General features: G+C 41.2%; 1 protein-coding gene across 7 annotated transcripts in view; it reads right to left on the reverse strand.

Moving 5' to 3' along the window:
• LOC133466535 (meiosis inhibitor protein 1) overlaps nucleotides 1-27862 on the reverse strand; it is a 70930-nt gene that overhangs the window by 40916 nt on the left and 2152 nt on the right. For all 7 annotated transcript variants that reach the window (XR_009784955.1, XR_009784954.1, XM_061750356.1 and 4 more), the window contains exons 3-13: nucleotides 27402-27525; nucleotides 27041-27091; nucleotides 23648-23721; nucleotides 23069-23174; nucleotides 17477-17686; nucleotides 15091-15269; nucleotides 13557-13671; nucleotides 13324-13443; nucleotides 12423-12522; nucleotides 8832-8966; nucleotides 4895-5009 (exon numbers count right to left, since the gene is read on the reverse strand). Coding sequence is in view for 5 of the 7 variants with exons in the window: in XM_061750356.1 (XP_061606340.1) it covers nucleotides 4895-5009; nucleotides 8832-8966; nucleotides 12423-12522; nucleotides 13324-13443; nucleotides 13557-13671; nucleotides 15091-15269; nucleotides 17477-17686; nucleotides 23069-23174; nucleotides 23648-23721; nucleotides 27041-27091; nucleotides 27402-27525 (1329 nt within the window). In the remaining 2 variants the exon portion in view is untranslated. The remainder of the gene's footprint in view (nucleotides 1-4894; nucleotides 5010-8831; nucleotides 8967-12422; nucleotides 12523-13323; nucleotides 13444-13556; nucleotides 13672-15090; nucleotides 15270-17476; nucleotides 17687-23068; nucleotides 23175-23647; nucleotides 23722-27040; nucleotides 27092-27401; nucleotides 27526-27862) is intronic.

Raw genomic sequence — 27862 nt, forward strand, 5'->3', positions numbered from 1 at the left:
TGAAGGGCAAAGTTTATAAAACAGTGGTGAGGCCAGCCATGATGTACGGATTAGAGACAGTGGCACTGAAGAGACAACAGGAAGCAGAGCTGGAGGTGGCGGAAATGAAGATGTTGAGGTTCGCTCTTTGAGTGACCAGGTTGGATAAAATTAGAAAGAGCTCATCAGATGGACAGCCAAAGTTCGATGTTTTGGAGACAAAGTTAGAGAGAGCAGACTTCAATGGTTTGGACACATCCAGAGGAGAAATAGTGAGTATATTGGTAGAAGGATGATGAGGATGGAGCTGCCAGGCAAGAGAGCTAGAGGAAGACCAAAGAGAAGGTTGATGGATGTCGTGAGGGAAGACATGATGGCAGTTGGTGTTCGAGAGGAGGATGCAGAAGATAGGCTTACATGGAAAAGAATGACGCGCTGTGGCGACAAGCCGAAAGGAAAAGAAGAAGAAAGTAGCAGTGGTCTAAATTTTATTTTCCCTGGTAGGACAGTCGATGTGCTGCTTGTATTTAGGGAGTTTGTGGTCGAGTTTAGCTTTGTTAAAGTCCCCGAGAATAATGAGGGGTGAGTCCGGGTGTTTTTTTTCAATTTCGTTGACTTGTTCGGCGAGCGTTAGCAGTGCAGTGTTTGTGTTAGCTTGAGGCGGAATGTAGACTCCAGCCTGGATGAATGATGCGAACTCACGCGGCGAGTAGAATGGCTTACAGCTAAAAAACAGCGACTCCAAATGCGGGCTGCAGTGTGTGCTGAGCTCCGTGACGTCCGTACACCATTTTTCGTTGATATAGAAGCATATCCCGCCGCCCTTTGTTTTCCCCGATGATTCCATGTCGCGGTCCGCTCGATGAATATGGAAGCCGGGAAGCATGACGGCGCCATCGGGTACAGCGTCGCTAAGCCAGGTCTCCGTGAAGCACATGGCGGCGGTACGGCCGAAGCCTTTACTGGTCTTTAACAGAAGATGAAGCTCATCCATTTTGTTGGGTAGGGAGCGTACATTCGCGAGGTGGATCGACGGGAACGCCAATCTGTGTCCTCTCTTGCGGAGTTTCACTTGGATGCCGGCTCGCTTCACTCTGTGGCGCCGTTTCCGTCTCCATGTGCCGAAAACCGTGGACGCTGCCCCGGAAATAACTCGGGGAAAAAACTGAGCGGATTTGCGAAAGTTGGTGACAGAAAGTCCGGAGTAGCCTCCTTGATGGTTAGCAAGTCTCCCCTTGTGTAAGTGAGTCGTGTAAGGTCTCCAAAGATGAACGAAAAACACAAAAACAATACTAGAGAGCGCGTTACCGAGGCGACCACACTGGTAGGCGCCATCTTGGAATCATCACCATTAAGAATAAGTACCACTTGCCCCTGATTGACTCTGCCTTTCCCCCCCTTCACGGGGCAACAGTTTTCACCAAGTTGGATCTGCGCCAGGCCTACCACCTTGTCCGCATTCGGGAGGGAGACGAGTGGAAGACAGCATTGAACACCCATAGAGGGCACAACGAGTACCTCGTAATGCCTTTCGGCCTGACCAATGCCCCTACTGTCTTCCAGGCACTAGTCAATGACGTCCTGCGTGACATGATCAGAAAATGTGTTTTTGTGTACCTGGATGACATCCTGGTTTTCTCCCGTTCCGTCGCAGATCACGAACGACATGTTCGACAAGTACTTCAGAGACTCCTTGAGAACATGGGAGAGATGGGAGAAAGTTCTAGAAAGTCAACCATCACTGCAGCCCTCCACCAGTCGGGGCTTTATGGCAGAGTGGCCCGACGGAAGCCTCTCCTCAGTGCAAGAAAGCCTGCATGGAGTTTGCTAAAAAAAAACAGCTGATGGACTCCAAGATGATGAGAAATAAGATTCTCTGGTCTGATGAGACCAAGATAGAAATTGTTGGCCTTAATTCTAAGTGGCATGTGTGGAGAAAACCAGGCACTGCTCATCACCTGCCCAATACAGTCCCAACAGTGAAGCAAGATGGTGGCAGAATTATGCTGTGGGTATGTTTTTCAGATGCAGGGACAGGGAGACTGGTTGCAATCGAAGAAAAGATGAATGCGGCCAAGTACAGGGATATCCTGGATGAAAACCTTCTCCAGAGTGCTCAGAACCTCAGACTGGGCAGAAGGTTCACCTTAAAAAAAGACAATGACCCAAAGCACTCAGCTAAAATACAGAAGGAGTGGCTTCAGAACAACTCCGTGACTGTTTTTGAATTGCCCAGCCAGAGCCTTGACTTAAACTCAATTGAGCATCTCTGGAGAGACCTGAAAATGGCTGCCCACCAACGTTCACCATCCAACCTGACAGAACTGGAGAGGATCTGCAATGAGGAATCGCAGAAGAGCCACAAATCCAGGTGTGAAAAACTTCATTCCCAAAAAGACTCATGGCTGTATTAGCTCAAAAGGGTGCTTCTACTAAATACTGAGCAAAGGGTCTGAATACATATGGCTGTGTGATATTTCAGTTTTTCTTTTTTAATAAATCTGCAAAGATTTCAACAATTTCATTTTTCTTCTGTCAATATGGGGTGCTGTGTGTACATTAATGTGGGGAAAAAATAACTTAAATGATTTTAGCAAATGGCTGCAATATAACAAAGAGTGAAAAATTTAAGGGGGTCTCAATACTATGTATTTTCGCAGCTCAAACATGTAGGGATGTGTCAGGATAAGAAAGATGTGTGACATTTGATTGACAGTTGACAGTTGAACAGTGGGGTTTTAGTTTATTCAGCGGGCACGGTGAGAGTATCTGAGAGCGAAGATGATATGGTATGATTTTTCATGATTTTGAAGCCTCATTTTGTATGCTTGGCCATTTTTTAATCATTCAATCTTGGCAGGGTTGTTAACAACACTTCTCTGTGGTGTGTTTATAAGAAAACATTTTTCATTTTACATGGGTTTTAACAAGTTGCCCACCAACAATTTAGTCATACCCCGAAACCAGATGGCTGGCAGTGTAAAACAGAAGTAGTAGTAGAAGAAATAAAAATAGATTTGGGCCCATTATATACACCATCCATCCATCCATTTTCCGAGCCGCTTCTCCTCACTAGGGTCGCGTGCGTGCTGGAGCCTATCCCAGCTGTCATCGGGCAGGAGGCGGGGTACACCCTGAACTGGTTGCCAGCCAATCGCAGGGCACATAGGAACAAACACCCATTCGCACTCACAGTCATGCCTACGGGCAATTTAGAGTCTCCAATTCATGCATGTTTTTGGGATGTGGGAGGAAACCGGAGTGCCCGGAGGAAACCCACGCAGGCACGGGGAGAACATGCAAACTCCACACAGGCGGGGCCAGGCATTGAACCCGGGTCCTCAGAACTGTGAGGCTGACGCTCTAACCAGTCGGCCACCGTGCCGCCCCATTATATACACAATAATCACTAAACTTAACTAGTTGCTTCAGTTCACTTCCTAATTGACTCTCATTATGTTCTACATCATAATAACAGAGTCCATGGCTCGGCCGTCCTTAGTTTACTGTTGACAACACACAAGGATTTTTGATTTGTAATGAAATGAATAATGAACATGGTTATGATTACCAACAATGACGGCTTCAAGAGCACATCAGGGAGAGACAAAAAAAATCACTCTAACCACACTTCACACCACAGGATAATCGGTAAGGATCAACTTTCTAGACATTTGATAATCGGACATTTGCTGACTTTTTTCCAAGGGAGGAATCTGACTCAAGATCATTCAGATGATCTTTATGTGTGTGCCAGGCATTAGACATCAAAATCATAAATCAATCAAAGTACATTCAGACAGTTTTCTATCGAGACACCATCCATCCATCCATCCATTTTCTGAGCTGCTTAGTCTCATAAGGGTCGCGGGAGTGCTGGAGCCTATCCCAGCTAACATCGGGCAGGAGGCGGGGCACACCCTGAACTGGTTGCCAGCCAATCGCAGGGCAAATATAAACAAACAACCATTCGCACTCACATTCTCATTCATACCTACGGGCAATTTAGAGTCTTCAATTAACCTACCATGCATGTTATTTGGGAGGAAACCAGAGTGCCCAGAGAAAACCCACGCAGGTAAAGGGAGAACATGCAAACTCCACACAGGCGGGGCCGGGGATTGAACCCCAGTCCTCAGAACTGTGAGGCAGACGCTCTAACCAGTTGGCCATTTTTTTTTTAAAACAACGTAAAACATTTTTCTTCTTTTCCTTTGGTTGTTTTAACCAACCACATGAGAATGTTCCTTTCAGTAATGACAAACAAATGTAGCATGAAAAAAAAATCAGGTCAGAGGAATTTGAAAATGCAGAGCAACAGATAACTACATAAGATTTCAGCAAAGGATGAATATGAAGGCCTTTAATTTAACCTTTTCTGCATATTTTATATACATATAATATATATATATATATATATATATATATATATATATATACACATATATATATATATACACAAACACACACACACACAGCGGTTGAAATAAGTATTTAACACATCTCCATTTTTATCATTAAATATATTTCCCAAGGTGCTATTGACAATTTCGCCAGATGTTGGGAACAACCCAAGTAATCATACAAAGAAGTAGAACAAATACGCTCAGAAATTAAGTGGTGTGTTATAATGTGAAATGACACAGAGAAAAAGTATGGAACACACGAACTGGTATTTATTTAATACTTGGTACAAAATCCTTTGTTTGCAATGACGCCTCCTGTATGGAGAAACTAGCACTGCACATGCATTTCTCTGGTGTCTGGTACTTATTTCAGCCGCTGTATATATACAGTATATACTGTAGATATACTGTATATATACAGTATATACTGTACATATACTGTATATATACTGTATATACTGTACTGTATATATTTTATGTGACTACAATAGAAATCAAGGCAAACTCACTCTACTTTGCCGATTATTAGAGGAGGGTATGGGAAGCTCAGAGAATCTGTTCGTGATGGCCCCCAACATTCCTTGTAATTCCTGGTATTGGACTGGTCTGGACTGGTGGTTCAATCTGCAGAGGTTTTAACCAACAGTTGACATTAAGGGCTCAATTTTCGTAGACTGCAACATGCGCCAATGCGCAGATGCTGGTGTATCTTGACTTTCGCTGACGTGTTTGCCAATTTGGCAAACCGGCCTGCGCCAAGATGGGTGTACCGACACAACCAGGGTGTGTCCTTTGACATCCGTCTGCCTCGTGTCAATTTGGTGACTGAAATTCGGTCAAAACTTATGCTTGCTCAGATCATCTCTAAGTTTTTAATTTGATCGGGGCACAGGCATGGATTCTGAGGTCCGCACGTACGTATGGTGGATAACAGACATATTTCAGTCATAAATATGTGAACAGCAAACATCAAACCCTCTGAATCATTGTAGATAGCAATTAATTGAACACATTATTACTATTATTTTTATATTTTTTAAATCATCCCACGAACTGGCCAGCACGCAGCTATGTGGGTCGGGGGTGGGAGGTTTGGAAACGAATGATTGTTGGAAGGGATATACTGTAGATCCATGAGGTCCACAGGCATACTGTATTTAAGTCGCCAGCGTTTTTTCACCAGCTCCTTCTGTATTTAATAACGGTATACTGCTGACGTTCAATGCTGCAGTCACGCACGGATGCCGGTCTTTTTCTGTATACAGAGATTTCTCCCAGCGAGACTATTTGCGCCACTTTTACAGGAGATAAGAGAAGCGGCTTCAATTGGACCGGATTGAAGTGGGCTGTGGTGATGCCCACACCAGCGCACACGTCTCATTTCAAATGCAATGGGGGTACGCCGGGCCACAAAATTACCATAACTGGGTCTAGCCTGCCACCTCACAGACTTACGCCAAGCCCAGCACTGGATTTGCGTGAATCACGAAAATTGAGCCCTCAGTATTTAATCAGTGGTGATATACTGACTTAGGGCCATATTCTCCCGTTGGTGCATAAATCAGTATTTTACGCACCTGGCTTGCACATTTTCAAGTTATGCCGACTTCTGCCACACCCCTTGCACGTACCTGGCCAGTTTGTGCGTACCACCTTGAGTGGCGTGACTCATTGAATTCTACAGGTGTGTAGAATTCCCGGAATGTGGATTTTTCCAGAGACATGTGAAAGCCTTTAAAATACACTTGAAGACTATGTCACACTTTAAATATGAAATTAACCCTTGTAGAGGAAACAGAAGTTAGTGGTTGCCTGTCTAACAGGAAAAGGGGTCTGTGTTTTTGTGTTCTCTAATCTCTATATTACATATTGTACAATATGTAATTGAATCATAATACCGTGCTTATGAGCGAACGCATTTGTAAGGTCACCAAAAAGAACGAGAGATCGCCAGCTGTTGATCAGCATCGCCCAGCAACCATACTAGCGCCACACATGGGGCGGCGTGTCACTTACGTTAACTCACGATGACATAGATCAAATATTAACAGAATTATTCCATATCGAACACACCAGTGTGCCATCAAGAGGACTGCACTTGTTGTATCCGATGCTTACAGACATGCCATGCAGCATGTTTGAAACGAAAATGTCGCTCACAGCACGTGCATGAAAATTAATTAATTATTCTGGCATGATATGTTGACATTCTGCTGTCGATCGGTGTAATATGGTCAGGACACATTACGGCTGTTGAGCAGTCGGAGATGGACCAAGTGTCCGTCGGCGTGCCGAGTCATCTGTCGGGCTGCCAGCAGCAGCTATCGGAGGCTCAGAGCACGCAAGCGAATCAAAACATGCAATATGATGTTTCACCTTCTGAGGGCGCTAGACTTACTAGAGCCTCTGGAGCGCACAAGAGGAAACGCGCTTAAGTCTTGGGCAGAATATGCGCAAGGTCAGTTATGAGAGGGAACACCCTCATTTTAGGGTTACTCCACCCAGAGTGTGCACATGGCTAGGAGACACGCAAGTGATAGACTTAAGTGGACGGCAGAATGGGCACAGAGGGACAAGTGCTTACGCGCCTTTTCTGACTTAAAGCATACGGGACAATATAGCCCTTAGTGAGTTGGCTCATATTGTAATGTAGTCTGTTGGGTAAACATGTTGTATGAAGGGTGAGCTGTGTATTTATTGGACTGACCATCATTTTTAGCTGACTGTTTTTAAATTTAATAATACGATTATTTTTCACTATTCCTCAAAGTCATTCTGATTCTGCACAGTTTTTGGAGGATGAAGGAATGCATTGTCCAAGTGTCGTTGGCATTTTAATGTATTGTAATGTACAACCCCAATTCCAATGAAGTTGGGACGTTGTGTTAAACATAAATAAACACAGAATACAATGAATTGCAAATCATGTTCAACCTATATTTAATTGAATACAATACAAAGACAATATATTTAATGTTCAAACTGATTAATTGATTTTAACAAATAATCAGAATTTAACTTAGAATTTTATGGCTGCAACACGTTCCAAAAAAGCTGGGACAGGGTCATGTTTACCACTGTGTTACATCACCTTTTCTTTTAACAACATTGAATAAACATTTGGGAACTGAGGACACTAATTGTTGAAGCTTTGTAGGTGGAATTATTTCCCATTCTTGCTTGATGTACAGCTTCAGCTGTTCAACAGTCCGGGGTCTCCGTTGTCGTATTTTACGCTTCATAATGTGACACACATTTTCAATGTGAGACAGGTCTGGACTGCAGGCAGGCCAGTCTAGTACCCGTACTCTTTTACTACGAAGCCACGCTGTTGTAACACGTGCAGAATGTGGTTTGGCATTGTCTTGCTGAAATAAGCAGGGTCGTCCATGAAAAAGACGTTGCTTGGATGGCAGCATATGTTTACCCATGCCATTGGCACTAACACAGCCCCATACCATCACAGATGCTGGCTTTTGAACTTTGTGTCCATAACAGTTCGGATGGTTCTTTTCCTCTTTGGTCGGGAGGACACAACGTCCACAACTTCCAAAAACCATTTGAAATGTGGACTCGTCGGACCACAGAACATTTTGCCACTTTGCAACCAGTCCATCTTAGATGAGCTCGGGCCCAGAGAAGCCGGCGGCATTTCTGGGTGTTGTTGATAAATGGCTTTTGCTTTGCATAGCAGAGTTCCAAGTTGCACTTACGGATGTAGCGCCGAACTGTATTTACTGACATTGGTTTTCTGAAGTGTTGTTGAGCCCATGTGATTATATCCTTTACACATTCATGTCGGTTTTTGATGCAGTGCCACCTGAGGGATCGAAGGTCACGGGCATTCAATGTTGATTTTCGGCCTTGCCGCTTACATGCAGTGATTTCTCCAGATTCTCTGAACCTTTTGATGATATTAGGGACCGTAGATTATGAAATCCCTAAATTCCTCGCAATTGTATGTTGAGGAACATTGTCCTTAAACTGTTCAACTATTTTGTCATGCACTTGTTCACAAAGAGGTGAACCTCGCCCCATCTTTGCTTGTGAATGACTGAGCAATTCAGGGAAGCTACTTTTATACTCAATCATGGCACCCACCTGATCCTAATTAGCCTGTTCACCTGTGGGATGTTCCAAACAGGTGTTTGATGAGCATTCCTCAACTTTGTCAGTCTTTCTTGCCACCTGTACCAGCTTTTTTGGAACGTGTTGCAGCCATAAAATTCTATGTTAATGATGATTTGCTAAAAACAATAACGTTTATCAGTTTGAACATTAAATATCTTGTCTTTGTAGCGTATTCAATTAAATATAGGTTGAACATGATTTTCAAATCATTGTATTCTGTTTGTATTTATGTTTAACACAACATCCCAACTTCATTGGAATTGGGGTTGTATATGTATTATAATAATTATATGCGTCTGTCATACTTGTTTATACCTAAAGAGGGTGGAGGCAGCACTGGCAGCTTGTGTAGCCACTCGCAGGCAGGGAGAGGAAAGTCCACAAATCACAGCCTGTGAAACTGCTACAAATGCTGGAGGACTGGGGAATAAATGCACATTTGTGGGCTGCCTGAAAATACACACACACACACACACACACACAAACACTTTTAATGAAATATAACTACCGTAATTTCTCGTGTATAATGTATAATACGCACCTCCAAAGTTGACCTCAAAATTCTGGAAAACCCTTCTTCCCATGTATAATGCATTTTTATAATGCATGATTTTGCTTCTACCCATGAGATCAAAACAAGAAATATTATCTGTATTTTGTTATTTTTTTGCAAATAATTATTCTAAAGTTAACCACTTTATTTGAACACATAATACTTTCCTTAATTTACTTGCTCTTATTTCGAAATTCACAGCCCGACTTTTATTTAGTAAATTAGAAAACACACAGTTGTGCTCATATGTTTGATTACCCAGGCAGAATTTGTATGATGGGTGCAATTCTTTAAAGAAAACATGGAGGACTAGGCGAAACATTTAATTAAATTTTAATGTGATTCAAATTAAACGGTCAAGCATTTCAGAAAAGCATTATCATTAAACAAAACATAAGCATAAAGAAATTAGTGATGGTTGTTCAGTCATATTAAAAAATACAAATAAAACATTTTTTACAAATCCTGCCAGGGTATGTAAACTTATGAGCACAACTGTACATACAGTGAGTACAGAAAGTTTTCAGACCCCCTTAAATTTTTCACTGTTTGTTATATTGCAGCCATTTGTTAAAATCATTAAAGTTATTTTTTTCCTCATTAATGTACACACAGCACCCCATATTGACAGAAAAAAAACTTAATTGTTGCGAAAACCCACGCAGCCACGGGGAGAACATGCAAACTCCACACAGGCGGGGCCGGGGATTGAACCCTGGGGTCCCCAGAACTGTGAGGCTGACGCTCTAACCAGTCTGTCACCGTGCCATCTTTGTTAAAGTAATTTAAGTTATTTTTTCCCCTCATTAATGTATACACAGCATCCCATATTGACAGAAAAAATGTAATTGTTGAAATCTTTGCTGATTTATTTAAAAAAAGTATTCAGACCCTTTGCTCTGACACTCATATATTTAACTCGGGTGCTGTCCATTTCTTCTGATCATCCTTGATATGGTTCTACACCGTCATTGGAGTCCAGCTGTGTTTGATTTGACTGATTAGACTTGATTAGGAAAGCCATACCCCTGTCTATATAAGACCTTACAGCTCACAGTGCATGTCAGAGCAAATGAGAATCATGATGTCAAAGGAACTGCCTGAAGTGCTCAGAGACAGATTTGTGGCAAGGCACAGATCTGGCCAAGGTTACAAAAACAATTCTGCTGCACTTAAGGTTCCTAAGAGCACAGTGCCCTCCATAATCCTTAAATGGAAGACGTTTGGGACGATCAGAACCCTTCCTAGAGCTGGCCGTCCGGCCAAACTGAGCAATCGGGGGAGAAGAGCCTTGGTGAGAGAGGTAAATAAGAACTCAAAGATCACTGTGGCTGAGCTCCAGAGATGCAGTCGAGAGATGGGAGAAAGTTCTAGAAAGTCAACCATCACTGCAGCCCTCCACCAGTCGGGGCTTTATGGCAGAGTGGCCCGACGGAAGCCTCTCCTCAGTGAAAGACACATGAAAACCCGCATGGAGTTTGCTAATAAAAACACCCGAAGAACTCCAAGATGGTGAGAAATAAGATTCTCTGGTCTGATGAGACCAAGATAGAAATTGTTGGCCTTAATTCTAAGTGGCATGTGTGGAGAAAACCAGGCACTGCTCATCACCTGTCTAATACAGTCCCAACAGTGAAGCATGGTGGTGGGAGCATCATGCTGTGTGTGTGTTTTTCAGCTGCAGGGACAGGGAGACTGGTTGCAATCGAAGAAAAGAAGAATGCGGCCAAGTACAGGGATATCCTGGACAATAACCTTCTCCAGAGTGCTCAGAACCTCAGACTCGGCCGAAGTTTCACCTTCAAAAAAGACAATGACCCTCAGCACACAGCTAACATGCCGAAGGAGTGGCTTCAGAACAACTCCGTGACTGTTTTTGAATGGTCCAGGCAGAGCCCTGACTTAAACCCAAATGAGCATCTCTGGAGAGACCTGAAAATGGCTGCCCACCAACGTTCACCATCCAACCTGACAGAACAGGAGAGGATCTGCAAGGAGGAATGGCAGAGGATCCCCAAATCCAGGTGTGAAAAACTTGTTGCATCGTTCCCAAAAAGACTCATGGCTGTATTAGCTCGAAAGGGTGCTTCTACTAAATACTCAGCAAAGGGTCTGAATACTTATGGCTGTGTGATATCAGTTTTTCTTTTTTAATAAATCTACATAAAAATTTCAAGAATTCTGTTTTATTTCTATCAATATGGGGTGCTGTGTGTACATTAATGTGGAAAAAATGAACTTAAATGATTTTAGCAAATGGCTATAACATAAAGAGTGAAAAATTTAAGGGGGTCTGAATACTTTCCATACCCATTGTACATGCAGTCATACGTACCCCTGTCATATTGGAATGAAAGCGTAGGCTACACTTTTTTATAACCACTAGGTGGCAGTAGCATTTTGGAATGAAGGTTTACAGCTTTTTCATAACCACTAGATGGCGGCATACATTTATAAAATGTGAAAGTTTTTTCCATTTGCCCCTATACCTATGTATAATGCGGTCTATTGACTTTTGACAATTTGGGGGAAGGGGAAATGTGCATACATGCGAAATTACGGTAGATGTAACTCAGGACTGACTTTATTGTAATACATACTTATGTGGTCAATTAGAATAATCAATGAATGAAACTTGCATACAGTATGTTTTTAATACTGTACTGCCTTTTGACCAAAGACCATATATATAAATTCCATGCAATTATTTGCTGCTTTTTGTAATCAATCTCACTTCATAACCTACACAAGACACTGAGATGGAAAACATAAAGAAATAGTACTACTATTGACATTCCAAACATTGACTTTTGTCACTGCTACATAATGCAGCAAAAAAACTATTGTCTAACTGATGCCACAATATAGTCTGCTTTTCAACCAAGCACGTGCATGCATGCACACACACACACACACACACACACACACACACACACATTGACGCACACAAACTGTTACAACTCATCCTTGCCGAGAGCTAACCTGACCTTACCTAAAACTATATTTAACACTACAGGGGTTTACTTTGGTCTTAAAACTGTGATGAGTCTTTCCCCTTAATGTGACTGCAGGCTTATTACATTTACTGTACTTTTGCTTTTTCAGCACTTTAAGTGTACTAAGAGCTGTTTTTTACTGTGCCACACAATGTAAAGGACAACTTTCCCTGTAATATGTGACCAAGGAAACATCCAATTAAAATCATGTCAACCATTTTAAATATGTCACAATGTTGTACTGGCTGCTGATATACAACCACTCGTGAGCTATAAGACAGTTCATTGAAATCTTATTAAACTTCCCAGTGCTCAACATACAACATACATGAGTACACAATTACTAAGCAGTCCCACCTTTCAAGTATCTCAGTAAGGAGCAAAAGTCCTTGCTTCAGGACATCCACATTGTTCAGCTGCAGTGCCTGCTTCAGACTGCGCACCAGGGATTCAATACCTAACACACGCACACACACAATGGCATACACAGATGCTGCATCACAAAGTAACTGAGGTACACACAGGACAACCAGAAAGGCGTGAAACTCTCCTCTAAACATACAGTATTTGTATGGTATCGCTGAGTGCCAGGAAACAACCTGTACTAATATATAACACACAGCGATTACCAGAATTAAAATAAAATAAAAAATATGAATACATCATACTCACCAAGCATATATAAAAACAATGGCGGCATAATTACTTTGTAATTTACTTACAACGTACAAGACTAAAGTTAAAGACTGAATTAAATACAGATGAATTAAATCAATAGTCAAACATTCATTCATTAGATTTGTGAAAGATCCCTTCCCCCAATGCTTAACCTTTTTTTTTTTTTAAGCTTACCAAGACATTTTGGTCAATTCCATGCTTCTGACTTTGCAGAAACAGTAAGTGGAAGGGCCTCTCCTGTTCTAGCATTATTGTGCCCAAATGTCGGGGGCATAAAGGCAAGCAAAGTTGGATGATTCAGTGTGGAACAACTTGAGTGGCTGGCACTGGGCCAACGGTGAGTGGTAAATTTCGCCAGGCCCTTTAATTCAACATAACAGTCTCTTTTGAAAATTCCCAATTTCTTATGCCAAGACATTTTTTTCTCCATTTGTAGTCCTTGTATGGACTTGATCACAGGTATCATTTCCTTTCTTTCATATAGTAGGTGTGTTTAGAAGTTTCCCGAATTTGTTTAGTTTATATACCACCAGTTCACTGCAAACACAAACCAAGCAAAACTGACACAAAGCTCCCTCACCATAAACTGAATGACACATGGAGAAGAATAGTGGGTCTTCAATCAGTAACACCAAACAGCTGTAGACAGACCACAGTAGCACTTCACTACTTGTACAAGCCAGCCGGTCAAACAGAAACTCTTTAAGAAGGGAGAGCGAGAGAGATTCAGATAAAAGGATGACTCTGAGGAACAAAACAAATACCAATCTTGGCAACAGAGAATTATTGTGTACTAATGTATTTGCATGTTACCTGGTACGTCAGCGTTGATGAAAGGAGCACTGTACCGAATGGGAGAATGAACAAGAATAGATGCAATACACTTCGCACTGGTCACCTGCAATGTAACATCACCACTCAGCAGCAACTGTAAATATAGAATTGGTTTTGTTAGAAATTAACAATCACGTGTGAAGACAGTTCTGAAAAGGTTTGCATGGTTTACACAGCATTTACTATTTGTCAGGGCTGCTGTTTCAGCCCCCTGAGTCCAGCCCGTGTGTGTGTGTCATGAGTGCTTTGCAGGGTTGGCGTGTTGGAGTCTAGCAGCTGCACCTTGTCATCCTAATTACACCTGACTACCCTCAAGACGCTGTGGGACTCAACTCGTCGCCAGACTATCAACGCTCTACGTCGAGTTCGTAGCCTAGCCACCTTGCCTATCGTTTTGCTTTCTGAAGACCTAGTGAGTTACCTCTACCTAATTCTTGTTATTTTTCCCCAGTCTGCCATCTGCCCTTGCTCCCTGCAAACCAGTGCTCACCTCTTGCGGCCCACCGACAACACGGACTCCTACCCTGTCAGACCGGTCCTAGTTGGAACCCTGCCAATCCCAGATTTAGTTCTCGGAGTTCCTTTGTTCACTTCCAAGCTGCAATAAACCGTTATTCACAAACTCACCTCCCTGTCCTCTTTGCATCTGGGTCCAACTTGCAACCTGAATCCTGACACTATTATTGTTAGCTTTGTGTTGACAGCCTGATATGAGATGAAGCGGTAGCAATTACTTGTCTTTCTATCATTTTTCTGTATGCTGTTAATCTTGCTAGCTAGTTATTGTGCCAAAGACTGTTATATACTAGCACCACGAGTCTTAAAACTTGCTCTATGGTGTTGACTGACCCAGATCATGGGTAACTAACAATGTTTATGAAGCAATGGTGTGAGTCACAACACTTTGGGGACTACAGATAAAAGAAAAATTGCATTAAACTAACTGACATATTTACATGATTTCCCCCCACCCCCTTTATAGTGTTATCTGTTTAATCTGGACATGTTCATGTGTGTTGTCCCGTCGGAATAAAGAAATAAAAGAAATTTAATAAATGTCATAAGGTTAGGGTTTGGGCAGAAACACAAAAGGAGGGAGCCTCACATGGGATTTCCTCTGCCTGGCATTTATTTTGTCCACCCTGGTTGGTTAATATAAATCTAAGACCATTTTGTTTGTGTGTTTGGCTTTTCAGTCAATTTGATAAAAGGCTTGCTCACATTTGTTTTGACCGTTGCTCGCATCTAGATTATTACATTTATTGTATGAATGTACAAAGCTGTCTGCAAAGGTCTCATGAGCTGCTCTGCCATGTGACTCAACATGAGATAGGCTAACCCAACAGCATCTACACATCAATTTCCCAGACATGAAGCAAAAATATTTATCCAGAGCAGAAACCCCTGATTACCTTTGCAAAGACACATTAATCCAGGATTAGACCTAGGCTTAGACTTTCTCAGTATCCAAATGTTAGTTCTGGTCATGCAGGCAGGATGTTTGGACAGAGACCTTTTTCAGGATGAGAGGGAGATGGCAGTGGTCAGGAGTCTGTTGCTCTTGGTTTTGACTGAGGTTCTGACTGCTGGAAATGGGGATGTTCTGATTCTGGCTGCACATGAACTGTTCGCCAACATTGCTCATCAGAACTGACACTGCCTCTCCCCACTGCACTAGAAGCCATAGTAGAGCTATGAGATGGAAGATATCATGTCAAAACAGAGAATGATGACTATGAAACATTACACAGGGCATTGATACATTCATAGTTGTACCAAAAGACCTAAAAACTAGTGTGCGGCTGTGCATCAGCATGTTACCACAAAAATTTTGTTATGAGGACTATAAAATGCTTAATAAATGCAAAGTGCTGTGACAATGTATTTTTAATATACACGGTAGTCTTGAAATCTTCAAAAAGATAGAGAACATTAAATGTTAATAAGATAAATCCCAGTCTCTTGGAGGATTAAAAACTGCCAACTGAAGGATATACAGTAACTCACTCAAAAGTGCTGAGGATGTATGATAAAAAGTAGATACATACAGGCTAGTCTAACTCCAAATAAATGTCATGGTTTAATATTAAATGTACATTTTCACAAGGATCCTGAACACTCATGAATCGTGGAAAAATATGTAATACAATAGGGACGTAATTACAAAACAACCAAACCATCCTGTAACCAAGTAAGTAATGAAATGCAGTTTTGCCATGTGAAGAGAATAAGTGAAAATTTCTTCTGGAAATGTCTCAAACACTCATAATACATTCAATGAAAATAAATGATCAGCCTTTTCTAAATCCTGAATGATGCCATTGTCAGATTGGCCGTGAAGGTAGACTTATTGCATCATATTTAACGTTCCTTTAATATTTACTGCATCATATTTAATGTCAGTTTAATATAACAACCTTGAAAATAAACCAAGTAAAGACAAATGAGCCACAAGGCATGACCGTAATACTAATAATCATTGTAATAATTAATTATTTTCCTTTCAACATTCTAGGTATTATAGACTGTTATACTGTGGTTAGCGTATTCTAAAAAGTTCCAAAGTACTTGATTGATACTTGCTAGGACTAGTTCAGTCAGTCATTGTTGTTATGATGTTAAATTGCATAGGTAACTTACAAATAGTGGCACTCTGCTCCAAAAGTATTAGAACAGTGATACATTACTTAATCTTTATTATTTAAACTGTGAAGTAGAAGTAGCATATTTAGTTTGATTCCTCCCAATTTTCATGTGAGCAAAAGTATTGAACATGTGATTCATGGGCATGTTTTTATTTTTTGAAGAATGTTCTATTACATTGATTATTCAACTAATAAATAGCGCTGAAAATTTGAGTGTCGAATTTTGGTTTTGCCTGTGATTTAACTATTTAGAGGTGTGACAAACATGAAAACCAGATTGATGTATTTGACTGAAAAAAAAAGCAATTGTTGAGGGGACTGAAAATGGAAAATCAATCATAGCCATTGTGCATTTGGAATGTCCTGGAGAAGAAAGAAACCACTAAGAATAGGAAGGCCAGGCTACAATTTGGGCAAAAGTACTTAAACTAGCCTGAAAGATTCTGGGGAAAATGTTTTGGACTGATAATAAAAATAACAATCTTGAGTAATGGAAAGGCTAAAACTTCAAGAATAAATGGATCTGCTAGGATCCCGAACATACTGTACAAGCTCATCTGTGAAATAGTTGGAGGTAATGTCATGGCTTTGGGTTGCATTACTCCTTCAAGAAAAGACTAGAGAATTTTTATTGATCCAATTCATTATAGCAGCAGCAAAATGAACTGAGAAGCCTACAGAAACTTTTTGTCTAACAATCCAGTACAATATATGTGCAACCTATTTAGATGGATGGATGAATGGATGGATGCTATCTTATAAGTTATGTATTAGATGGAGATGTAAATACTTGGAAATAAAAGCTTAAATCTTGATCTCTTGTCTCAGCTTCATCTTTTGATGTCAACCCCAAATGTTTTCAGTCCACAGACACTAAGAATACAGAAATTGGCCTCATTGTTACAATACCTTTAGAGGGGAGTGTGTATTTGATATAGGGGCAAAATTGCGTCTGATTTAGAGCAAGCGTGACTAAGATCTTCTATTTGACACTATTTCAGATTCAAAATATTTTTGATCAGTCAACTGGTGAAGATAATTTGGCATTTTTCATTTTCTTATCTTGAGGTCAAGACATGTACGAGCTTAGTGAACCATTGTGCTGGTATTAATGATGGTCTTCTCAAACACTGATGGCTGTGATGGCTGCAGACTTCAGTACACTGATTTCTTATACGTACATCCAATAAATGTTATACTGTATATCCACAAACCAAAACATAATAATAATAATAATAACATCTTGTTTCTCACCAATGCAATTGTTGATGAGCTGTGGGGAACTGGCATTGGAAAATGTCTGTAGCAACACGACACAGACTCTGTTCCGAATGGTGACTGGCAAGGATTGGGCTGCTGAGCCCCCAGAGGCCCCCAACAACTTGAGCCACACATAGACAACTGATGCCTTCACCCCTTCATCCGGATACAGCAAAACCGAGCACAGGCGATCAAGCAAGGGCACTGGAGGACAAAGGTGGGAGTAAACATATTAGGCTCGATATGATATAGAGTAATAAGATACATGCATGGCTATCCAAGGAAGCAGTGTTGGTGTAAATACGGTAATCTGTCATGCAAATTGGTACAAACACAAAATTGAAAGAAGAGGCTTTTGCTGTGTTGTTTGTGTGTGCGTGTGTTTGGGGGGGGGGGGGGGGGGGGGGTGTATACTTTATGTGTAGAATAGAAAGCCCTCGGTAGCAAAGTGCTGCTGTTAAGTTCCAGTTTAACAAGCCTTCTAGCTGTGACCGAAAAATGAACAAACACCAAATGTCACCATTAAGACAAGTGCAGCGGTTCTGTTACAGGGAAGAGTGGAACAAAATGAGGCAATTCCAAATACATCGGAGGAGGAGGGAGGTTTTGTCAATGAGTACAATAATGGCATGCTCATGACTCTTAGCTGTGTATTGACTGAGTGTGTCACTCTGGTTTGTAAAGGGATTGTCTAAAAGAGAAAGATGCAAAAGGATAGCCATAAGCTGAATAAGACATGGGTGAGGTAGAGACGAGTGTATAGATCACATGGATGGAGGAATAGCGCGACACAGGCAGAAACAACACAGAAAAAAAGAATGAGGTTTATGTTCAGGCACAAGAAACATTTTTGCTAGAAAACATTAACATCAACACCATAACTTAGAGGCTTTCTTGCTAAGAGAGCAATTTAACAATTATCCATATCCCTGATTTATAGAATGTACAGCACATCACTAACAGGCTGCTAAAAGCCAGAACTCAAGATTAGAGTTCAAGTAAGCAAGGTAGCTAGAGGTAGAATCCAGCACATAAAAACTGTTTTTTCTACATCCGTAAAAGTCACATAATCCATCCATTTTCTGAGCCGCTTCTCCTCACTAGGGTCACGGGCGTGCTGGAGCCTATCCCAGCTGTCATCGGGCAGGAGGCAGGGTACACCCTGAACTGGTTGCCAGCCAATCGCAGGGCACATAGAAACAAACAACCATTCGCACTCACAGTCATGCCTACGGGCAATTTAGAGTCTCCAATTAATGCATGTTTTTGGGATGTGGGAGGAAACCGGAGTGCCCGGAGAAAACCCACGCAGGCACGGGGAGAACATACAAACTCCACACAGGCGGGGCCGGGGATTGAACCCGGGTCCTCAGAACTGTGAGGCTGACGCTCTAACCAGTCGGCCACCGTGCCGCCTAAAAGTCACGTAATAACACATAAATCATTGCAATAGGCTGTAGAGTGAGCGGCTGGAAGAAGGAAATATAGGAAGATAAACAGTGTTTGGTAGTGATGCAGCTGCTAACACGTTGAGAGACTGGAAGTGTTGACTAAGTAGGCGAGTCAAGCTTAAGCCAGGCTGCTCTGTGAAGCAGATCACGAGCCAAGCAAGGCTTCCAGATATGTTTGATTAAACCAAAGAATATGAGGCAGCCAAGATGAGTCTCAGGCATAGCAAGAAAGGGAGGAGGAGGGCGGAGGAGAAGGAGGGTGATAAGACACAAGAGACAGACAGAGTTTGGAAATCCAAGGAACATAAAGAGTATAGTAATTACGGTGACGTAGGGCTCAAATACAGAGAGGTAAAGGACGGACGCAACATACCTTAAGGTCTGCTGTTTAACAACAGATACTGTATTTCAATGCAGTGTTTAAAAAAAAAATCCAAAACTTTTAACCAAGATGGCTAAGCTTTTGGAATGACCTTCCCAATACTGTCTAAATTGTGTGAACTGTGTTTCCAATTGAGGTGCATTGTGCAATCAATTTGCCCCAAATGGCTTATTTGGACGACAAAATGATATTCTTATTAAGGAAAACCATACGCAAAAAGATCAATTTCAAATAAACATAGAAAGGATTGTAGCAAGTACGGTCTCAGAATGTCAGTCATGAAGTTTTAACATTTACCCAAATGTTAAAACTTCTGTTAATCTTCAGGGCAAGGAGGGGTTTGGCTTCATTCCTCAGTTCGTAAGCAATCTGCTACGATGCAATCAGTACAAAATAAAAATTTGGGGCTGTTAAAAATGGCGCAAGATGTGAACTAGAACCGTTATATGGAAAGGCAGACAGCACAAGTGATAGTGTGACGTACTATACTCTGTGTTCATGTTGACAGTGCAGGGCTGTTGTCGTTAGTCATAACAGCCCCATGGAGACGTGTCGAGTGACGGGCCACAGACAGATATACAGTATACTGTCAATAGGGGTAGCCCGCATTTTGCATCAGGCGCTTCACTACTACTCGCATCCAAGAGGAGCTTGTAAAACCCATGAAAATGCTCATGAAGGTGAACAAATTGTACAGAAAGAAAATCTTTTTTTTTTTTTTAATGATGCCTCTGAGAAGTGTATTTGGATTCATTCAATACCTGTGGGATGTCATGAAGAAATACTGGATTGACTTTCTGTGGAAAGACTACTGGTTGAATTGAACACTGTGTTTTCGTGTGATAGAGCAGACATCGGTTTGGCTATGCAGATAGAATTTTGAGTGTGACACAGCAAGTTTATTCCAGAGCAACTGGAGTGTAATTGAAATGGTCAGTTTGAGAGACTGAATTGATTGAGGTCAGAGAAAAAGGTACAGTATGAGAAATACAATTTTGAGAAGCAGAGAGATGTACTGTATAGGGTATAGGCACATATAGTGAAGTCTATCTAAAAAGTGGATGCAGTCTGATGCAGTCAATAAGTCATAAACAAGAAGGGCAAAGCTGGGGATCAGACTAAAATGATATTTCATGCAGAGAGGTACAGTATATTATTTCAAATACCGGTACATAACTTAAAGTTTTAGTTGAAGTTTCTTTGAGCAGGAACAAAAATAATGTAATTCAAGAAAAATATCTTTTAATAAACTATTAGGGATTACAGTGATTTTAAATGTTATTCTCCATTTCTAAATTGATAGGAAATACCGGTACAGCTATGTACCCTGTTCATTTATCCATCCATCCATCCATTTTCTGAGCCGCTTCTCCTCACTAGGGTCGCTGGCGTGCTGGAACCTTTCCCAGCTATCATCGGGCAGGAGGCGGGGTAAACCCTGAACTGGCTGCCAGCCAATCGCAGGGCACATATAAACAAACAACCACTCACATTCACACCTATGGGCAATTTAGAGTCCACAATTAACCTACCATGCATGTTTTTGGGATGTGGGAGGAAACCGGAGTGCCCGGAGAAAACCCACGCAGGCACGGGGAGAACATTCAAACTCCACACATGCGGGGCCGGGTATTTAACCCCGGTCCTCAGAACTGTGAGGCAGACGCTCTAACCAGTCTTCCACCATGCCGCCAGAGTGTCAATTATTCACAGATTTTCACTATTTGCATTTTGGGCCCATCCATATCCCCCGTTTCCCTTCTTTGTGGCAATCTGATTCTTCCTTGACAATACTGTAAGGCAAGGCAAATTTATATATATAACGCATTTCATACGCAGGGTATATCATTGTGCTTTACATGATTAAAAGCATTTAAAACAAAGTACAGAAAAAAATAAAAGACATCTTACTACAAACACTAAAAGAACGTACAGTGCAAGAAAGACTACAAAAAGATGAAAATGCTCTAAAATGTTCAATGATAAGCATGAGAAAAAAAAGAATCGTTTTTAACACCGACTTAAAAGGATTCAGACTTGGGGCTGACTTCTTTTCTGTTGGGATTTGTGTGCAGCGTGACAGCTAAATGCTGCTTCATCATGTTGGATTTGGACTCTGTGCTCCACTATCTGACTTTAGTCTGTAGATCTCGGAGCCCTACTGAGTTTAACATTTCTTTAATGTATTCAGGACCTACACCATTTTGTGATTTATGGACCAGTAGCAGAACTTCTATAGCTGACTGGGAGCCAGTGTAGAGACTTTAGAATTGGAGTAATATGCGCTGATCTTTTTGTACTCGTCAGAATCCGAGCTGCAGGATTCTGAATGAGCTGCAGCTGTTTTGAGGGAGTCTAGTCAGAAAACCACTATAATATGTACTGGAGATAAAAGCACAGATGAGCTTCTCCTGGTCTACTTGGAACATGCAAGCCTTCACTCCGGATATGTTCTTTACATGATCCCTGGTGTAAGCCAGCGTTGATGCAGGACTCGTCATTCTTCCCATACTTGGTCCTTATTACTGTTCTTGCCCCATGGTTTGTTGCTTTGATCAATCTTATCAGCTTCTCTGACACGTTTTCTTTATAGCACAGACTTTGCAATAGTTTTGAAAAAGTCCGATGGTATTAAGTGAAGATAGCTAGTTGATGGTTTCAGCTGCTGAACCGTTTTCTCTACAGTTTTTTGGTCAATCGTATCAAAATCTGGCATGGTCATACAGTAGTTATTCCTGGGTGGTTTGAGGTTTTGCATCATTTTATCATTTTGCTGACTTGTGCTGATATTTTACCTGATGGACTTTTTATATATTTTCCCCACTAAAATAGCAAGCAAATTCATTGCATTTATCTGCTGTAAGGAGTTCTGGAGCTGTACGATTAGGAGGTTAGTGAGCCTGTGAAGCACAGCAAACAGAGTGTGAGTATTGCTGAGGTGCTTACTAATGATTTCAGAAAAATTTTACTGTTATACAGTATACTGTATGTGGAGCCTTAAGAGCCTTTCCAATGTTGCAGTTTTTCCGTTGTAGCGCGTTAGTAGATATGCGATGCTCAATTGCTTGGTGTGTGGGTATAAGTCCATCCATCCATCCATCCATTTTCTGAGCCGCTTCTCCTCACTAGGGTCGCGGGCGTGCTGGAGCCTATCCCAGCTATCATCGGGCAGGAGGCAGGGTACACCCTGAACTGGTTGCCAGCCAATCGCAGGGCACATACAAACAAACAACCATTCGCACGCACAGTCACACCTACGGGTAATTTAGAGTCTTCAATTAATACATGTTTTTGGGATGTGGGAGGAAACCGGAGTGCCCGGAGAAAACCCACGCAGGCACGGGGAGAACATGCAAACTCCACACAGGCGGGGCCGGGGACTGAACCCGGGTCCTCAGAACTGTGAGGCTGACGCTCTAACCAGTCGGCCACCGTGCCGCCTGGGTATAAGTCGCCAACTATAATTTTTTCGCAATGGTCCACTTCGGTCACATTCGGACACGTTGCTTGGTGTGCACCAGGCCTAAAGAGGTGTTGATGCAGATTAATAAGGGTAATAATTAGGGTGAAAAGCTTTTTTTTACAATCTGAAGGAACCTTAAATATCTTTAATCAAATTGTGTGAATGTTCATACATAATGTAAATGGAGGTCAGTGGAGAGATGCATGGAACAGCAAACAACACAATGCATTTTTTACAATAATGTTGAGGATTAGAGATTACTATCCAATGTTAGCAAACTAGGGCCTCACCATATTGAGTCACCAGGCTAAGGGCCACACTTGGAAGTGTTTCCACCAAACTCCCTAAGAAGTTGAACGTTGGCAAGAAATCCTTCACGTTGAGCTGGTCAATTACCTAGATAAGTATTAAACAACATAAAACCGCAATACAGGGCCAACAAGATTTGATACAAAGATAGGCATCAACATATTTCTAGAGGTAGACAGACTAGTCAAACCAATACCAAAACTTTTAATAACTTACTATTTATCAGTGTGGCAGAAAAGGATTAAGCATAATTTACAAGGAACATGGATTCTGCACACTTCTAGTCATGCACATTACTGATGAAGTGAATTGTGTTCTGGCTATCTGTCATCGACTTTACTATTTTCCACCTGCAGCGTCAACTGCTGCTGTTTTTACCACTATTTCCTCCCCCAAAGGTTACACAACAGCAGTAAAGGGGAGACAAGGAGTTATGTATACTAAACAACTGTGGGAGGATGTGTTGTCGGTTGCAAAACTGTTGTTACATGTTTTAGGGTACTGAGCATGTGTACACAATGATATTACATTCTCTATAAATCTGAAAGAGCCTTTCTTACCTGTTTGTTAACTTGATCCAAAACATAGTGTAATGGCAGCTCACTCTGGAGCTCCAAAAGTAACAGAACTAGAACTGAACAAGACATAGAGACACATTAAGGATAGTACAACAAGTAATCATACAGTACGTAGTGAGTGTTAAAGTAATGTATTGTGGAGACCCGCATACTCGCAGTTCGGCACCTGTGGATTCAGCTATCTGTGGATTTTTTTTCCTTTTTTTTCCTTTTTTAAATTATTTTATTTTTTATTGGGGGGCAACCAACCCCGAACACGCTTCGTGACAGTTTATCCCTGCTTATTCAATAATTTTGGGCGTTAAAAAAACAAACAAACAAAACAAAAAATAGAACACATTTTTTTTCAATACAATTATCACGCAGGTTTTCGTTATTCGCGGTCTGGCCTGGTCCCTATCCCCAAAAAGTGGGGATCCACAGTAGTGTTGCACCAAGTACCGAAACCAGTACAATACCGAGGTATTTTGACTAAAAAAAACAGCACGGTACCAGTTTTTTTGTTTTAGTACCAGTACTTAAAAAAAAGGAAGAAATAAAGAAAAACGTGACAGTGCTCAATTGGGTGTCTGAAAGGCTCGTACCCAAGAAGCCGACAGTCAGCCAATGACTGGCTATGTTCTGACAAGTTGTGTGCGCACGACTGTGTGGGAGCTGGCAATTATTTTCAAAGTTCCAACTAGCTCGTGCCTCCTGCGAACATGTGAGCAACTCGTTAGCCTTAGCCACCGGGACGTAACCCCAGAGTCCGCAGCTCACGAGGCTATGTGAGCAACGTCAGTGTTATATGCAGTGGATTAGACTGTGCTGTTCGGGAAACTCTGCATTTGATGCACACAAGAGTCAGTGTTACCAGCAGGAGATTGATAGCAACAATAGCATGGGATGATTTAGCACGGATGCGTGCAAAACTGAAGCCAAACTCGGAGGGCTCCAACTCAGATACAGGCTACACTCCTCGTCGGAGACCACTCCGGAAATCGGGGAAGTCTAGAAAAATAAAAATCCACCCGAATGCAAAAGGTCCACTTTTTGACAGTCGTGGGTCCGTACGCAATGAAAAACAGCTCTGGTCGGCCACTGAGTGGGTGCACATTTATTGTTTAGAATGTGAGAAATAAAATGCAGTCAAATACAAGAATACTGCACGCTAAAAGCTTGAAATATACAGTATTAAGCATGAGTAAGGTATGTATGAATATATAAATAGAAATCATGAATTATAGTCCATCCATCCATCCATTTTCTGTACCGCTTATCCTCACTAGGGTCGTGGGCTGCTGGGACCTATCCCAGGTATCTACGGGCGGGAGGTGGGGTACACCCTGAACCGATCGCCAGCCAATCGCAGGGCACATAGAAACAAACAACCATTCCCACTCACATTCACCCCTACGGGCAATTTAGATTCTCCAATTAACCTGAATTATAGTCATGGAAAAAAAATATTAGAACCCTTCTTTCTTCAGTTTTTTGTTTATTTTTAATACCAGATGTTTGGACAAATATAATGATGACAATGAAAATAGCTCATCGGAGTTTCATATAAGAGCTGATATCTAACCATTTTGGATGGTTTTCTTGATAATAACCACAATTATATTTAATAATATAATACAATTAAGTTTTTGGTGGCACGGTGGCCGACTGGTTAGAGCGTCAGCCTCACAGTTCTGAGGACCTGGGTTCAATCCCCGGCCCCGCCTGTGTGGAGTTTGCATGTTCTCCCCGTGCCTGCGTGGGTTTTCTCCGGGCACTCCGGTTTCCTCCCACATCCCAAAAACATGCATGAATTGGAGACTCTAAATTGCCCGTAGGCATGACTGTGAGTGCGAATGGTTGTTTGTTCCTATGTGCCCTGCGATTGGCTGGCAACCAGTTCAGGGTGTACCCCGCCTCCTGCCCGATGACAGCTGGGATAGGCTCCAGCACGCCCGCGACCCTAGTGAGGAGAAGCGGCTCAGAAAATGGATGGATGGAATTAAGTTTTTGTATTCTTCTGGTAAAATGCCTTTAGTGGTACCAAGTATTATAAAGAACAAGAAATTGAAGAAACAAGGGTGATCTAATATTTTTTTATATATCATACGTATACTGTGAATAGATTTTATATACATACAAACACATCCATCCATCCATCCATCCATTTCCTGAGCTGCCTCTCCTCACTAGTGTCGCGGGCATGCTGGAGCCTATCCCAGCTATCATCGGGCAGGAGGCGGGGTACACCCTGAACTGGTTGCCAGCCAATCGCAGGGCCAAACACATACGTATTTGTCATATAATATACCTGTATATGATGATGCAAGCATGGATCTAATCATTTAAAAAACAACTGTTATGAATGGGCTAATTCCATTATTATACATTTTTTCAAGTTTATCGTAATGTTTTGAATTTAAAAAATTAAATACAAAAGATTTTGAAGTTGTTTTGTCAGTTTTCATTCCACTGCTTTTACTGATGTTTTAGATTTTTGCCTTTGTTTCGTTGCAGTACCTGTATCGAGGTACTTTATGCAGGTATAGTATCGAAGTCTGAATTTTGTTACCGTGACAGCACTAGTCCACAGTATACCTTATTTTCCATTATTTTTTATTTTGGTAAATTTTCAATTACTACCGCATGCAACAATAAGGGCTGCAAATGACAATGACAATCCTTAATAAAACTTAACACAAATTGATCAGCTGTGTCAACTTCTGGCAGTCATTTTCTCAATTTAATGCAGGTTTAAAATCATCATGTATTTATTGCTTTTCTTTGTCCATTATGACCATAACTGAATATAAAGACGAAAGCTCTAAATTGGTATTGGTTATTAACATAATTTCCATGTGACATCTTGATTGACTGATAATATCAGTAATCTTTAGTTGAAATACTGCTATTGATACTGTACGTAATTTTATATACAGTTCACCTAACATTAACAATGGCTTTATAACTGATGAAGTTGCTTAACCTTTTCTTCTTTTTCTTGCCCCAATAATGATATAACCACTTTGTTAGAAGTCTGAGTTTGAAAATCTTCACATATCTGAAGTTCTAAGAAAAGTGCAGAATTACAGAAAAGTGTTCCCTGAGGCAGCTATAGCAGATATAAAATCCTTCTGTCATTTATATTCAGAGTTCTGGCTCAGCATTAAAAAATGGTAGTTCACCGAGGGGTCAACAATAAAGGCTGACAAAATATTGGCACACAGCAGCCTAATGTGATTGCTACAATAGAAAGACATATAACTATCAGAGCACAGTGGAGGAATAATATTGATGTAACTCTATGTTGTTGCAATTACAGATACATGTAATGGAAGTGGTATTTATGTTTTTGCATAACTAATCTAAGAATGTTTGTGCGTGTTTTCTCTTTACCTTGGTCCACTTTTTCCAGAGTGGCTGGGTCCACCATAGTATGAAGCATCCCTGTGGACAGAGTAATGATTATGGGCTGGATTTAACAAGGTAACACAAATGGTGAGGCATGTAAGACCCTTCCTGTGGTGGACATGTTTTGTCCTTGTCTCTTGAACTCATAATAACAATAACCTTGTTTTGTGATGTGTGTCAGAGAACAGCATTGCATACAGGAGAAGTTCTGTGTTAGAAGTTAGGTTGAAGTGATGGCTGTTTTTTTCCCCCATTTTTAATCAATAAAATGAAATTCAACATAATGTCAGTTCCTAACATAATAAACACTTTAGGGTCTCCACCTTAGTGCAGTGTTGTTTCTTACCCAGTAGAGAAGCTATAAAATGTATGGACACTTGGGGGTCCTGTTGGAGCAATTGTCTCAAAGCTCCAGGAGAACACTTCAGCAACGCACTGACAGCGGACAAAGCATAAGACTTCCTGACTGACTGTGACAAACAGAGACCAAGGAATGGAACAGTCAATTATCAAAACGCGTAAATGATTACCAATAAAGATACCTATACACAAGTAGGCAAAATTGTTGTAAATGCTTTGTTTAAGAAAGAAAACCCCACAAGGCCACTGAAATAATTTGAAACTGGCAAAAGTAATAAATAAATACATAGCTAAAAATAACTAATGACAATCAGGTATTGTTTTTTAATTTAGGCCCAGCAGAAATTGTTTAACCAATAATTTTGCCTGTACCTTCCGTTTCTCATTAAGTTAATGTTACTGTAATGTGACATCATTTTGTCAAGGCCCATTGCATTGGTTTGTTTA

The sequence above is a fragment of the Phyllopteryx taeniolatus genome, chromosome 16 (genome assembly GCF_024500385.1).
Source record: "Phyllopteryx taeniolatus isolate TA_2022b chromosome 16, UOR_Ptae_1.2, whole genome shotgun sequence".
NCBI lineage: Eukaryota > Metazoa > Chordata > Actinopteri > Syngnathiformes > Syngnathidae > Phyllopteryx > Phyllopteryx taeniolatus.